This window comes from Manis pentadactyla, chromosome 2 (genome assembly GCF_030020395.1).
Source record: "Manis pentadactyla isolate mManPen7 chromosome 2, mManPen7.hap1, whole genome shotgun sequence".
NCBI lineage: Eukaryota > Metazoa > Chordata > Mammalia > Pholidota > Manidae > Manis > Manis pentadactyla.
Window position 1 is genome coordinate 154,549,688 of NC_080020.1, and position 15,280 is coordinate 154,564,967.

At 39.7% G+C, this 15,280-nt stretch overlaps 1 protein-coding gene across 2 annotated transcripts in view; it reads left to right on the forward strand.

Annotated features, from left to right (window-relative positions):
• TMEM131 (transmembrane protein 131) overlaps nucleotides 1-4,235 on the forward strand; it is a 237,384-nt gene extending 233,149 nt beyond the window's left edge. For both annotated transcript variants that reach the window (XM_057496958.1, XM_036879946.2), the window contains 5 exons: nucleotides 62-183; nucleotides 282-378; nucleotides 1,202-1,299; nucleotides 1,993-2,153; nucleotides 3,196-4,235. In XM_057496958.1, coding sequence (XP_057352941.1) covers nucleotides 62-183; nucleotides 282-378; nucleotides 1,202-1,299; nucleotides 1,993-2,153; nucleotides 3,196-3,483 — 766 coding nt within the window. In that variant the 3' untranslated portion in view covers nucleotides 3,484-4,235. The remainder of the gene's footprint in view (nucleotides 1-61; nucleotides 184-281; nucleotides 379-1,201; nucleotides 1,300-1,992; nucleotides 2,154-3,195) is intronic.
• The last annotated feature ends 11,045 nt before the right edge of the window (nucleotides 4,236-15,280 follow it).

Consider the following 15,280-nt stretch of genomic DNA (forward strand, 5'->3'; position numbering starts at 1 on the left):
ACAGGCCCCCACAGCAGGCCATGCTGATGAAGAAAATGCCTCTCTCTGCATCTTCCCCCAGTGACCCTAAAGCAAAGCAACCGAGTGGAAGCAAACACAAATTGACAAAAGCAGCCTCTCTCCCCGGCAAGAACGGCAACCCCACTTTTGCTGCAGTGGCGGCTGGGTATGACAAGAGCCCAGGTGAGTGGCATGGTGTCGGAAGGACTTGTCACGTCTGGGCTACAGGCACGGAGGAGGGCCTGATTTGCCTCTGATTGATTCAGAGTCCATTGTTACAGGTGGGAATGGCTTTGCTAAAGTTTCTTCAAGCAAAACAGATTTTTCCAGCAGCCTTGGCATTTCACACACTCCTGTTGACAGCGACGGCTCAGACAGGTACAGTAGGCTGTTCTTAATCGACGGAAGGGTCTGAGAAAGGTTTTTCAAGTCAGGTTGGCATCTTTTGCTGATACCTGTGATTTCAAAGCATTTTTCCCCCCAGCTTCAAATAGGCAGTGTCAGAAGGGGCCAGGTGCCTCTGGGAACTCTTGACTGTGGGGTGGAGGCAGAAAGCGCGGTGTCCCCTGGAGGCGCACACAGCAGGTCTCACCCCAGCAGAGAGACAGAAGCATGTGTCCCTCACTTTGCATCTTCTCTTCCTTCATCATGGCCGGGTACAAGGAAGGATGTGCTGTGATAATAGAAATAGAAGAACAAATGTGTATTTGAGAGGAAGGAAATTGAAGCAGACACTGGACGGTTTTAGTAAATTACTGGAACTGCCTCTTTCTTGACCCAGAGCAGCCACAGGGGGCATGGGGACATACGGTGACTGCCGAGGTTTGTTTTCCCAGACAGGTAACAGCAGCAGTAAAGACAGGCTATAGAGCCCTAGTTTTGCCTACTTGGTGCTAAAAAGAATTGAGTCCTAGAGTTGAAACAGTTTTTTTAATCTTCCATTACCAAAAAGTAAACATAAAGAAAAAATACCTGTTTTCTCTGCAAAACACTTGCTTTGAAGCAGGCCCTCAGCTCATGCCAGGTGCTCGGGATTCCCTGCACCCGATGCTCTGTGGTGTGGAAGCTGTTTCTCAGTTCTCCCTGTCTCTGGTCAATAGCCTTGTGGGAGCAGTGTCTCCCGTGAAGCTGTGCGCAATGGACTGTTCCCACTAACCACCATGTATTTTTGTGTGTTGCCTTTTCCTCTTGTAACATTCAGCTCGGGCTTGTGGAGTCCCGTCAGCAACCCCAGCAGCCCTGACTTCACACCCCTCAATTCGTTCTCGGCCTTTGGGAATTCTTTTAACCTAACTGGTGGTGAGTGTTTAACACTAGATGTGTAACTAATAAGCCCGTGAACTGAGAAGAAAGGAAGATGAGGGCAAGTTCTAGCATGGAGAAACACTGAAGTAGAAGAGGAAGCCCAGCCTGGTAAATGGTGTCACTCAGTAGACATTTTTGAAGATACGCCTCATAGTTCCTGCAGCCAGGCACTGCTAGGTGTAAGGTGGATGGGCTGACCGTTAGGGCAGGCGTTTGTTCTTGCTCTCCTGGGCAGATTCTCAGCTCTCGAAAGGGTCCTCCCGCCATCACCTGCGCTACCACATAGGGTGATGGACAGTGCAGCGCTGTGTGTGTCCCAGGGGTCTGTGTCCCACAGCACTTACTGGAGAGCTCCCAGAAAGGAGTCTGTGTCTGAAGTAGGACTTCTGGGGTCCTTATTTTCTCTTGCTGTCCAGGATTTAGAGGTAACATTGTGAGTTTTGCCTTTGCTATGATGATGTTACAGTTGGGGGATGTTTGCATTGGTGTCATCAGTGATAGGTGTGAGTAAAGCATTCAACTCGCATGTTTTTGCTTGGGTTCTGGGAGATGTCCCCTATACCCCATTGTCCCTGGAGAGTGGTGAGTGTGACAACTCCAGGTGAGCCACAGTGGGGTATGTGCCACTGAGCGGGAGCCACATGGCAAAATAAAATATAAACTTGGTGGGTGCTTCCTTATTTTCAGAAGTTTTCAGCAAACTCGGGTTATCTCGATCGTGTAATCAGGCCTCACAGAGGAGCTGGAATGAGTTTAGCAGTGGCCCTTCATACCTTTGGGACTCTCCAGCAACAGATCCTAGCCCTTCCTGGCCCGCCGGTTCCGGTTCCCCGACCCACACAGCCACAGTGAGTACCAGGGGCTTGGGCCACACCCTCGCTCCCGTCCTTCCTGCTGTCGCTGGTTGGTGCTGCACAGGTACAGAGAGCAGTGCAGGAGGAACGGGTAGCACTCTGCGTCTCCATTGCCATGCCTCCTTACTCTGCCACAGTGACATTAATACCCCCACAGCCGTTGTAGTCAAGGAATGACAGGAAGAACATTGGCAGCTGTGGGCTGGCCTCTGAATTGTCTCCTTGTGGAGAAGAGTCATTTCAGCCTCGTCCCGACTGTAAAGTAGGCCACAGGGTGGCTGGAGGCCTGCCTTGGCTCTGCCATGTCCAGTGTCAGCAGGTGACTGAGCTTGGCCTTCACCAGTACATTCTGCAGCCCCTCACACCCCCCAGAAGCAGCTGCCAGAGGGTTGCACTTATGTCTTAGCTTGAGCTGCTCCAGTGTGCACTTGTATTTTAGCTAAATGCTTCTCTAAAGATCATTCTCCAATAAAGCATTCTTACCAAGGAAAATAATTACTTCCATCTTTCACAAAATTATGACAGAAAACTATTATCCCACTCTGGTTACCTTCTTTATTCTCAGAAAAACTGAATTAGACAAGTAAGGTTTAACTGTAAGTATTTTAACTTCATAGATTCCAGAGTATGTCTACACTTGTAATCATTCTGGCTTCCGTTTTTAAAGCCTCTAACCATTCTTTAAAATGGGTCAGTAAATATTTTAGGCTTGGAAGGCCATCCTGTTTGTTACTGGCGTTCCCTGCTGCCACAGTAACACAGAAGAGACAGACCGTAGGGAAACAAGCGGGTGCAGCCCTGTTCCAGGGAAACATTTACAAAAATTGTCAGGGCTGGCTTTGGCCCACCAGCTTAGTTTGCCAACCCTTCTTTAGATGATCAGAACCTTTATTCAGACTCTGGGATGTCTCTATGTAGAAAACATTTCTTCTAAAATAAAAAAAGTAAAAGAAACTATGGCCTAGTCCCCATTCTTAGCATAGCAATTACCACTGCCGGCCTCCATGCTCACACCCCGTGTTGTCTGTTCTGTCAGTCCATCCTCGGCAGCACCAGCGGCCTGTGGTCCGCCACTCCATTCAGCAGCTCCATCTGGTCCAGCAACCTGAGCAGCGCCCTGCCGTTCACCACTCCCGCGAGCACGCTGACGGGCATCGGCCTCGTGGGCTCCGAGAACCCGGCCCCTCACGCTCCTCCCGCCTCCAGTCCCGCCGACGATCTGGGACAGGCCTACAACCCGTGGCGGATATGGAGCCCCACAATCGGAAGAAGAAGCTCTGACCCCTGGTCTAATTCGCACTTCCCTCATGAGAATTTAAATTAGGCAAAAAAAAAAAGGCCCCTCGTCTAGATGATGATGCGCCGGTTCCAGGGACATCTTGTTAAGGCTCTTACAGCTGTAGCTCCCACGCCCCCACCCTCCTCATCTTTGCAAAACAGACTCCAGCAGGGCAGGCTTGTACCACTTGCTTCTTTCAGATCTTTCTGCAATTATGATAATGAGATTTGCTGTTGTGCTTTTAGAGAAAAGTCTGGACTCAGCCACAAACTCTAATGAGACCTGTACAACTGAAAACCTTAACTGCTATCAAGTTTCCACCACCTGTCTTCTTCCATTCTTTATCTGTATGAACACAAATTTGACATTACAGCTAAGGAAATAATTTGAGGTGATTCAGAAGTCCTGGCATGTGACAATTTTATTAAATTACCAAATTTGGTTTTTAATAATTTCACAATATTATACACCAAGAACTAATTTTAAAAATGTATGGGGACTTTGTGCTGAAAATACAGAATATTTTTTTAAAATTAAGGCTGTCCTGGTTTAAAAGCAGATTACAGAAATGTAAGTCAACTTGAAGAAAAATGAATGAATGTAAAAACATTCGGTTGAGACCATATGCATTTTCTGTGCTGTTTGTACTTGAGGTATGTAACATTTGTATACCGGAATTTATTTTAAAGAGAAACTGAAATGCACATAGCCAAGTCTTGAGATACAAGATTGAATGTGTATTTCATAAAAATACAACTTTGTGTTGTACTTTGAAATAAATGATGCTTTTTTCAAAAGCCTTGAATTGTTATGTCCCTTCTATACTTGCAAGGCACAGTTATTTGGATTCTCCTGCACCAAAGTAAGCCATCCTGTCATCACTTTATTCTAAAGAGTTTGATTTTTGTCATTACTAGAAACCCCGTGGTCTAATAAATTCTGTGTTTTTCCGTGGTAATCAGTGAGGGTCCGTGATGATAGAGAAAAGTTATTTACACATCAAAATTCATTTTTTCCTTTTAAATAGAATGTATTGACCCTTTTCCAATTTTAAAACTCCCACAACTCTTCCTTGTGGTAACGGGTACCAGCAAGTTTGGTCTGTGCGTGCCCCTGTTTGGTTCAGTCTTAACAGAAAGTCTTGCCTGCTCCAACCTGCTTTTCTCATCTTCCTGTTCCCAGTCTATTTTAAAGCCAGCCTTTGGACACACAGCTTTTGCTGGGTAACCAGGAGATGCTAAACATAAATGTTCTGTTTGAGTCAGCTACATCGTTAAGAAATCCAACCACCCCTGAGAAAGTCAACAGTGGTTTAGTTAAAACATTGTACACAGTGATTTTGAGTTCAACCTCTTCTCTGCTGTACACAAATACATATATATAATTTTATATATGTCTAATATATATGCTGAAATAATGGATATCTTCTTAATTAGTTGAATTTTATAAAATTCCTTAAATACTATAATTCATGAAGACTAACTATATTAATAAAATTTGAATATCCAGATTGGTAAAGTAACTAACTTGAAACACTTAGATGGGATTTATAAATAGTCTTTAAATAGCTGTACAGTTACTGAAAAAAAACTGACATAAAAAGAATTTTACCCTTAAAATTCCAGTAGATTAACAAATATACAAGTACTTTTAGATAAGATTTTGACATCTCAAATATTTAAAGTAATGTGAAATAAATGTTCATTAACAGTTTTTCTATTTCTGAAAGTCTCATGTCTGAAAAACTAAGTTGATTAGTTTATATATTCATACATATTTATATACTATTTTAGATCATAACATAGTTAACAGTGAGTACAGTAATTACAGAGACATTAAGGTATATGCACAGGATAATAGATATGATTTTCTATTGATCTCTAAAAGTTGCTACAATTCATTCTAATAAATATATGTATAGTATTTAATATCTGAAAAGATTACATTTTAAAGCTAGATTTCAAAACTCTCAATCACTGTCTATTTTTTTATATCTATATATGCCTAAATGCATACAAATAAAGGAATAGTGGTAGATATGTTAAAATTTTTCTTACATAAATAATGTACCAAAGAAATAAAATAAGACTGGGTTTTTCACATAAGATTATTTAGTTAAATTACAGCAAATAAGAGAGACTCCTTTTTGTCACCAAGTTGTTAACTCTCAATGCTTCTTTGCATACCCTTCATAATTTTTGTTAGAGATTCCCCTAATTAGCCCTAATTTTATTCTCACTTAAAATGCTATCACAGTCTTAAATTCACTCTTAGAGACAACCCCAGAAATTAAATCAGCTCAGATGACAAATATTTACCCACACCTCAGCAAGTTGGCCAAAAAAAAATTTATACCAACAGTATAAATAAATATGTTTGGGGGATGTCTACCCAGTATGAATGCTTTAGAAACAAAGAGTCTTCTAACTTTGTCAAAAGCCTAAAAAAGTTGAGTGACAAAGACAGGTTAGATGCTTTGCGACTGCCCAGGAAAACAGCTTTAATAAAACAAAAACACAAAGACTCAGCCTCTCGTGGTAGTGCTTGGGCTGACCACTAAGCTAATGAAACAACATTAACCTCGAGAAACTCTCCTGTAATCTCACTGGTAAGAGAAGTTGGAGAAATTTGGAGAGGCTGTTATTAACTGTTGGAACAAGCCCCTGATTAGGAAAAAAAAACCAGTGGAAGTTAGGAAATGTATTTTGGGGTAGCCTGGTAATATCACCAAAAAATATTCACAGTGGAGGAGTCTTAACAAAATTAATGATATTACCCATAATTGCAGAGATAAACTGACAGTGACCCTAAACAAACACTCATAGAGTAATAATGGTAGAGATACTGCCAAGGATGTCTCTCTGTCTTCCCTGCAAACAAAATGATCCTAACAAAATGTAAAGGTGGATGGGGCAGGAACCAGAGCCACAGAGGCCTTCAGACACATCCAAGGCTTTATACATACACCTCCTTCCAGGAATTATAAATATGTTCTGGGTATTGTCTATTTTCACTGTGGAGTGCAAATATCCTTGCTAGAGAGTGAAAGACTTAAGGCAAAAACAAAGTACTTTATTTTGTTTTCCAACCTGGAAGGTCCCTACCTATTAAGAGAGAGACTCATTTTTCTAGTACTGTTACTAAGAAACACTATAAAGTTTTGCCTTTTATCCAGACACTTCATTGTCCTTATCTTCTGTAATCCTCTGGAAAAATAGAATTTTCAAACTTATATTACCAAAACTCTCAGAAACCTTTGAAGTCCTATGACTTGGAAGTTACCATCAGCATAGCGTTTATAAGATCAGCCACATCATTATCTCTTTATGAATCAATAACATGCCACCTCATGCATTTTGAAATTTTACCCTAATCTTTCTACATGATTAACACGTTTTATTTCCAACGTTATGTAAACAAATATGGATTACTTATCCAAAACACCGGTCTCTACATGATCTAGTTTATACAAAAGGAACAAAAAGACAGGAAATGTATCCCTGTTACACTAAACAATACTTATCTCCCTACACAATCTGTGCTTCTGTAGGGCACTTCTTATTGGATATCAGGCTTGTATCTGTCTAGAACTCACTCACCCACTCTGCACTTACTCAGTATCGGATGTTCCCAGATAATTGGAAATACCAAATCTCCAGTAAGCCATTCTTTAAAAGAATACCCAATAATACAAAATAAAATTATCATGAGTTACTCAAAAAACTTCCAAAAAAGATAATTAATTTGCTCTTCATGCATACTCTGCAAACTATAATTCTTACCATGGGAACAAAGCAACTACAGATGATAGTTCAAAATGAATCCATAAGCTTAGCTGAAGTAATAAATGCCCAACACCATGAGTTCATTCTTCAGAGTTGTCAAGGACAACCACATAGCCCTTGTTTTCTTCTTAGCTAGCAGAGGCAGGTAATGCTATATAGCAAATACTCCTTTCTCACACCTACATAAACGTGTAGGGAAAATAGAACAGTCTGTGACTAAAACAAAAAAGAAAATAGAATATAGTCTGTGACTCTCTAAAGCAGACCCAGCAGAATTTTGGGACATGTTTCTATTACCCAGGGTTAAAATCTAGGCCTTGGCTTAGAGACCTGATACAAGGACTAATAAGGACTAAGGTTTCTAAATGATTGCCTGTAGAACAGCCAATATATCTTATCTAGAGTTTTGATGCTGCTGTATAGCATTTATGTCATATGGTTCAACACCTCACTCTGCAATGTAGGGGTAGGGAGGGGAGGGGAATTAACCCTGGTGTAACCACAAGCTGCATTCAATAGATACTCTCCAGAGGCTTTCAAACAGCACCCAACCTAGAGCAAATCACTGATTGCATAGACCTGCCCCCCAAATCGCCCAACCAAAGTTCAAATCCTATTATTGATTTTTCCAAACACCTTCTTACAGAGTCATGGGTCCAGCTTGTAGTACCAGGTGTGCTTCTGGTGGTCTGGATTCCAGTCCTGGCTCTGCCATTTACTGATGATGGGCCTTGGGCATTCTCACTCCTGCTCTCAGCCTCATTTTCTCCATATGTAAAACAGGAGCATCCTATCTCAGAGGAGGATGGTGTGAAAAATGAGATGAGGCCAAATAAATGGAAATCCAATTCAAGATGGTGATGGGAGGACCCTGAGCACACCTCCTCCTGAGAACACCTCAAATCTACATATGAAAAAACAAATTGCCTCTGAAAGAACCCCTAAAGCTAGCTTAGTGAAGCCTACACATCAGGCAAATGAGAAAAAAACCCACAGTGAAGCAGGTAGGAGAGACTAAGACACAATCTCACCATAACCCCACCCCTAGCACAGCAACCTACAATCAGAAAGGAACTCAATATCTCAAGTTTTTCCCTGAGGAGTAAAGACTTTGAACACCACATCTGGCATCACAACTTTCAAGACCTGCACCTGAAAGGCCTCCAAAGCCTCTGTCCTTGAATGTCAGTGGGGCTTCCATCCACAAGGGCCGTGAGACTATAGCGAACAGAAATGGTTCTTCAAGGGCTTGCACACAGACTCACCTGCCCCAGAGCTCAGTGCACAGCCAGCCAGCTGAAAAGTCCCCAGACTTGCTGAGAAAGAAAACATATTTGCTTATCTTAAAGTGTCAGCCTGAGGGCCAGCTGTCCAATATAACACACGCCTAACAGCTTAATAATCCCTGAAGACAGAGGCTGGCAGGTGCTGACTTTACACTCTCCCTCTGCCTTGCTTCAGGCTACCAGTATCTCTTGGAAAGGAGCTTGTACGTTCATCCAGTGCCTTGATTCTTTCCCCTGCTGCCCAGGAGACACCTCCAGATTGCGTGGCTCTGAAGCTTACACTCAAAGGGGACCAACCAGCTACCACCCCAGGGCTCAGTAGAGAGGCAACAGACTGAGGCTCCCGTCTTTGTGAAAGAGGCCTCTTAGCTTCACAGGTGTGACCTGAGGGGCAGGCTTTTAATTAAAACACATCCAGGGGCCAACTACGATCCTCTCCGGAGACCAAGGAGGCCAGTGGGCAACATCTTCATGCTCTCCCTCTAATCTGCCCGGGTCATCCGTGTCTCCAATAAAGGAGCTTGTGCATACACCTGATGCCCGGCTTTTGTGCCTACTACCCAGAGAACACTTCTTTTGATAGCCTGGCCCTGTGTTCGTGGGTTCAGTGGGATGGTAGCAAGTAGCTCTTAACTGGCTATCACCCCAGGGCTCAGTGCAGAGGAAGCAGACAGAAGCACTCATCTCCCAGTCTCCCCCTGAGAGAGGTATATTTGCATACTTAAAAAGTGACTGCCTGAGTGTCTGGCTTCCAATCAGCCTAAATTCAGGTGCTGACTGAGATTCTCCCCTTTGGGGCACTGAAAGGTCTTGGCACACCTTCAACTACTGGGAACCACTAAGAATAAAGCAGGCTGCTTGGACAATCACAAAGATTTGAGAGACAACCAAGAGCTAGTGCAAGGCTGAACAGTAAGGTTCATCTACACAAGGCCATGTTTCAACACTAGGAGGGGTGACTTTTATCTAATGGGTAGAACTCAACACAGACAGTCAATGAAAATAATGAAACAGAGCGATATGTTCCAAATGAAAGAACAAAGTAAAACCTCAGAAAAAGACCTTAATTAAAAAGAGATAAATGATTTACCTGATGAAGAGTTCAAAATAATGATCAAAACAATGTTCACTTGGCTCAGGTGAAGAATGGAGTGATCAAAGTGAGAATTTCAGTAAAGAAAATATAAGTAGCAAATAGAAGTCATAAAGCTGAAGAATAATAACTGAAAAACACAATAGAGGGGTTCAACAGCAGACTAGCTGAGGCAAAATAAAGGACCTGTGAATTGGAAGACAGGGCAGGGAAGTGAAACACAGCCAAAGCAGCAAAAAGAATTAAAAGGAGGGAAGGTAATTAAGGGACATACAGGAGAACATCAAATGGACCGACATTTGCATTATAGGAGTCCCAGGAGAAGAGAGAAAGAGGCAGAAAACTTACTTGAAAATATAATGGCTGAAAACTTCCCTAACCTAGGGGAAGACACAGACATCCAGATTCAGGGAGCCTGAGAGTTCCAGTAAGTAGAATCTAAGAAGTCCAAAGATGCATTATAATTAAAGTGTCAAAAGTTAAAACTGGAGAAAATCTTGAAAACAGAGAAAAACAACTTGTTACATACACAGGAACATAAGACTATCAGCATATTTTTCAGCAGAAACTTGGCAGGCCAGAAGGGAATGACACGGTATATTCAAAGTGCTGAAAGAATAAAACTGCCAACCAAGAATAAATAACTGCCTGGCAAAACTGTGCTTTCAAACTGAAGGACAGATAAAGAGTTTTCCAGACAAGCTAAAGGAGTTCATCACCACTAGACTGGACTTACAAGAAATGTTAAAGAGACTTCTCTAAGAGGAAACAGGATACTAAATAGTGACATAAAATGTATCTTACTGGTAAAGGTAGATACATAGTAAAATTGAGAATGTTGTAAAGGTGGATTAACCACTTATAAAGCTAGTATGAAGGTTGAAAGTCAATAATAAAAATTACTATCTTTAATAATTTGTTATAGATACACATTAAAAGATACATATTATTGCATCAAAAATGTGGGGAGAGGTAGTAAAAATTTAGAGCTTTTGAATGTTAATATTTAAGTTATCAACTTAAAATAGACTGTTAAAATGTAAGTTGTTTACGCACACCTCATATTAACAACAAAGCAAAAGCCTATCATAAACATGCAAAAGATAAAGAAATGTAAGCACACCACTACAGAAAATCATGAAATCAAAAAGGAAGAGAGCAAGAGAAGAACAAAGGAATCACAAAACAACCAGAAAACAATTAACAAAATGGATATAAGTACATACCTAACACTAGTTACTTTAAAATGTAAATGGACTAAATCCTCCCATCAAAAGACACAGAGCCCCTGAATGGATGAATAAAAACAAGACTCAAATATACACTGCCTACGAGAGACTCATTTCAGATAGGGCACACACAGACTGAAAATGAAGGGATGGAAAAATATATTCCATGCAAATGAAAAACCAAAAGTAAATAGGTAGCTATACTTATATCAGAGAAAATATATTTTACAACAAAGACTACAATAAGAGACAAATTGGCTAATCCAATTAGAGCATATAACATTTGTAAATACTTACACCACCAACATAGAAGCACCTAAACATATAAAGCAAATATTAACAGACCTAAAGGGAGAAATAGACAGTAATACAATAATAGTAGACAACTTCAATACCACATTTTCATCAATCGACAAATCATCCAGACAGAAAATCAATAGGAAACATTAGCCTTAATTTAAAAACATTAGGCCAGATGGATTTAACAGATATCCAGACCATTCTATCCAAAAGCAACAGAATATACATTCTTTTCAAGTGCACATTTTCCAGGATGGATCTTACATTAGGCCACCAAACAAGTCTTAATAAATTTAAGAATATTGAAATCTTATCAAACATCTTTCCTGACTACAGTGGTATGAAACTAAAAATCAATTACAAGAAGAAAACTGGAAAATCTACAAATACGTGGAGATTAAATGGTATACTATAAACAACCAATGGGTCAATGAAGAAATTAAATAGGAAATCCAAAAATACATTGAGACAAATTAAAATGGAAACACAAAATTCCAAAATGTATAGGATGCAGCAAAAGCAGTCCTAAGAGGAAAGTTCAAGGGATAAATGCCTACATCAAGAAATAAAAAAGATCTCAAATAAACCACCTAACTCTATACCTCAAAGAAGAGACAGAAGTCCAAAGTTAGCAGAAGGAAGGAAATGACAAAAACCACATCAGAAATAAATGAAATAGAAACTAAAAATCACAATAGAAAAGATCAACAAAACTAAGCTTGTTTTTTAAAAGATAAACAAAATTGACAAACCTTTAGCTAGACTCAACAAGAAAAAGGACAAAACAAAGTCAGAAATGAAAGAAGAGATGTTACAACTGATACCACATAAATACAAAGGATTATATAAAGATTATTATGAATATTAATAGGCCAACAAATTGGACAACCTAAAGAAATGGATACATTCCTAGGGACATACAACATACTAAGACTGAATCATGAGGAAATAGAAAATTTGAACAGACTAATTACTGATAAGGAGATCGAGTCAGTAATCAAAAACTTCCCAGCAAACAAATTCACAATACCAGGTAGCTTTACTCAGGAAGTCTACCAAACATTTTTTAAAAATTAATACCAGTCCTTCTCAAACTCTTCCAAAGAAACAGAAGAGGAGGGAACACTTCCAAGACATCTTAAGAGGCCAGCATTACCCTAATACCAAAACCAGACGAAGACACTACAAGAAAACTACAGGATAATATCCCTGATGAATATAGATGCAAATATCCTCAACAGATATTAGCAAACCAAATTCAGCAATACATTAAAAGCATCATACACTACGGTCAAGTAGGATTTATTCCAGGGATGCAAGGATGGTTCAACATAAAATCAACCAATGTGATATATCACATTAAAAAAATGAAGGATAAAAATCATGATCATGTCAAAAATGCAGAATAAGCATTTGAAAAAATTCAACATCCATTTATAATAAAACTTAACAAAGTGAGTATACAGGGAATTTTGCCCAACATAATAAAGGCCATATATGTTAGCCCACAGCTAGCATCATACTCAATGTTGAAAAACTAAAGGCTTTTCTTCCTCAGATCAAGAAAAAGACAAGGATACCTATTCTTGCTACTTTTTTCCAACACAGTATTGGATTTCCTAGCCAGAGCAGTTAGGCAGGAAAAACAAATAAAAAGCATCCTAATATGAAAGGAAGAAGTAAAACTGTCACTATTTGCAGATGACATGATAATATTATATGTAGAAAACCCTACAGATGCCACCAAAAAATCTGTTAGAACTAATAAATGAATTCAATAAAGTTACAGGATACAAAATCAATACACAAAAAGCAGTTGCATTTCTATACACTAACAATAAACTAACAGAGAAATTAAGAAAACAATCCCATTTACAATTGCAATAAAATAAATATATAAAACATAGGAATAAATTTAACCAAGGAGTTAAAAGACCTGCACCCTGAAAATGGTAAAACACATTGATGAAAGAAATTGAAGAAGATACAAATAAATGGAAAGATACTCTAAGCTCATGGATTGGAAGAATAAATACCGTTAAAATGTCCACACTGCCCAAAGCAATCTACAGACTCAGTACAATCCCTATCAAAATTCCAATGGCATTTTTTACAGAAATAGAGCAAGCACTCCTAGAACTTTCATAGAACTGCATAAGACTTGGAACAGCCAAAACAATCTTAAGAACAAAGAACAAAGCTGGATGCCTCATACTCCCTGATTTCAAACTCTATTACAAAGCTATAGTAATCAAAAAAGTATGGCACTGACATAAAAGCAGACAGATCAATGGAATAGAATAAAAAATCCAGAAATAAAATTACACAAATAAGGCCAATTAATCTAAGACAAAGGAGCCAAGAATACACAATAGGGAAAGAGCAGTCTCTTCAATGAATAACACTGAGAAAACTGGACAGCTACATGCAAAAGAATGAAACTGAACCACTCTCTTATACGTAGAAATTAAGTCAAAATGGATTAAAGACTTGAATTTAAGACCTGAAACCATGAAACTCCTAAAAGAAAACTTAGGTGGTAATTAGCTTCTTGACATTGGTCTTGGCAATGATTTTTTTGGATCTGACACCAAAAGCAAAGGCAACAAAAGCAAAAACAAGTGGCTCTTCATTGAACTAAATAGCTGCTGCCTGACAAAGGACACCATCAACAAAATGAAAAGGCAACCTACAAAATGCAAAAATATTTGCAAATCATGTATCAAGTAAGAAGCTAATATCCAAAATATATGAAGAACCCAGACACTTCAATTAGCAAAAAAAGAAAAAGAAGAAGAAATCAAATGAAAAATGTGCAGAGGATCTCAATAGACATTTTTCTAAGGACATACATAGCCAACAGTTTCATTAAACAGTATCCAACATCACTAATCATCAGGGAAATGCAAATCAAAACCATGATGACACATCAACTCACACCAGTTAGAATGGTTATTACCAGAAAGACAAGAAATAATAGATGTTGGCAAGGATGCGGAGAAAAGGGAACCCTTGTGCATCATTGGTAGGAATGTAAATTGATGCAGCCACTATGAAAAACAGTATGGAGTTTCCTCAAAAAATTAAAAATAGAACTACCATATGATCCAGCAATTCAACTTCTGGGTATTCATCCAAAGAAAAAAAAAACTACCTTGAAAAGACATATGCACCCCATGTTCACTGCACCATTATTTACAATAACCAAGACATGGAAGCAACCTGAGTGCCCAGAGATGGATGAATGGATGAACAAGCTCTTTGTGATAGAGTTTGAGATCAGGGATGAAGTATCCAGCTTTGTTCTTTGTTCTTAAGATTGCTTTGGATGTTCTGAGTCTTTGTAGTTCCGTGCAAAACTACAGCAAAAATTTTCTGCTGTAAAAAAAGAAGGAAATCTTATTATTTGCAGCAACATCGATGGACCTTTGAGGGCATAATGCTAAGTGCAATAAGTTAGAGAAAGACAAGTATCTCACTCAAAAAAAAACCGAACTCAGATACAGAGAACTGATTGGTGGTTGGGGGTGGGGGGGTGAAATGAGTGAAAGGGGTCAAAATAAGTCATGGGATATAATGTACAGCAGAGTGACTACAATTAACAATACTGTATCATATATTTGAAAGTTGCTAAGAGTAGATCTTAAAAGTTCTCATCACAAGAGGAAAGCACTTGTAGCTGTGATGATGGATGTTAAAACAGACTTACTGTGGCGATCATTTTGCAATATATACAGATATCGAATCGTTACGTTACATTAACCTGAAACTGGTTTTGTCAATTATGTCTTAATAAAATTTTTTAAAATAACTACGTGGTAGCACTTCCTGTTCGTATTAGTCACTGTGGTAAGCTATTCCAAGGGCATTTCAAGTGTCAAAACTTTGTAATGCAAACTTCACTTACCCAGGAGATTAAACTAACATTGGCAGGAGGAATGGCTCACAGACCCGGGCACCTTGAGCGAATTTGTCACCAACCCCTCCCCTCACCACACAGCAGGCGCCGGGCTGCCCTTGGCCTCAGTCCCCCTGTCTATCAGGACACCCCGTGGCAGGGTCGTTCCTTAGAGGAGTGGGTCTGACTAAGGTGTCTGTGGTACCCTGCCGGCTCCTCCTGGCCCACGCCCCCTTTCTGCGGGAGAGGAG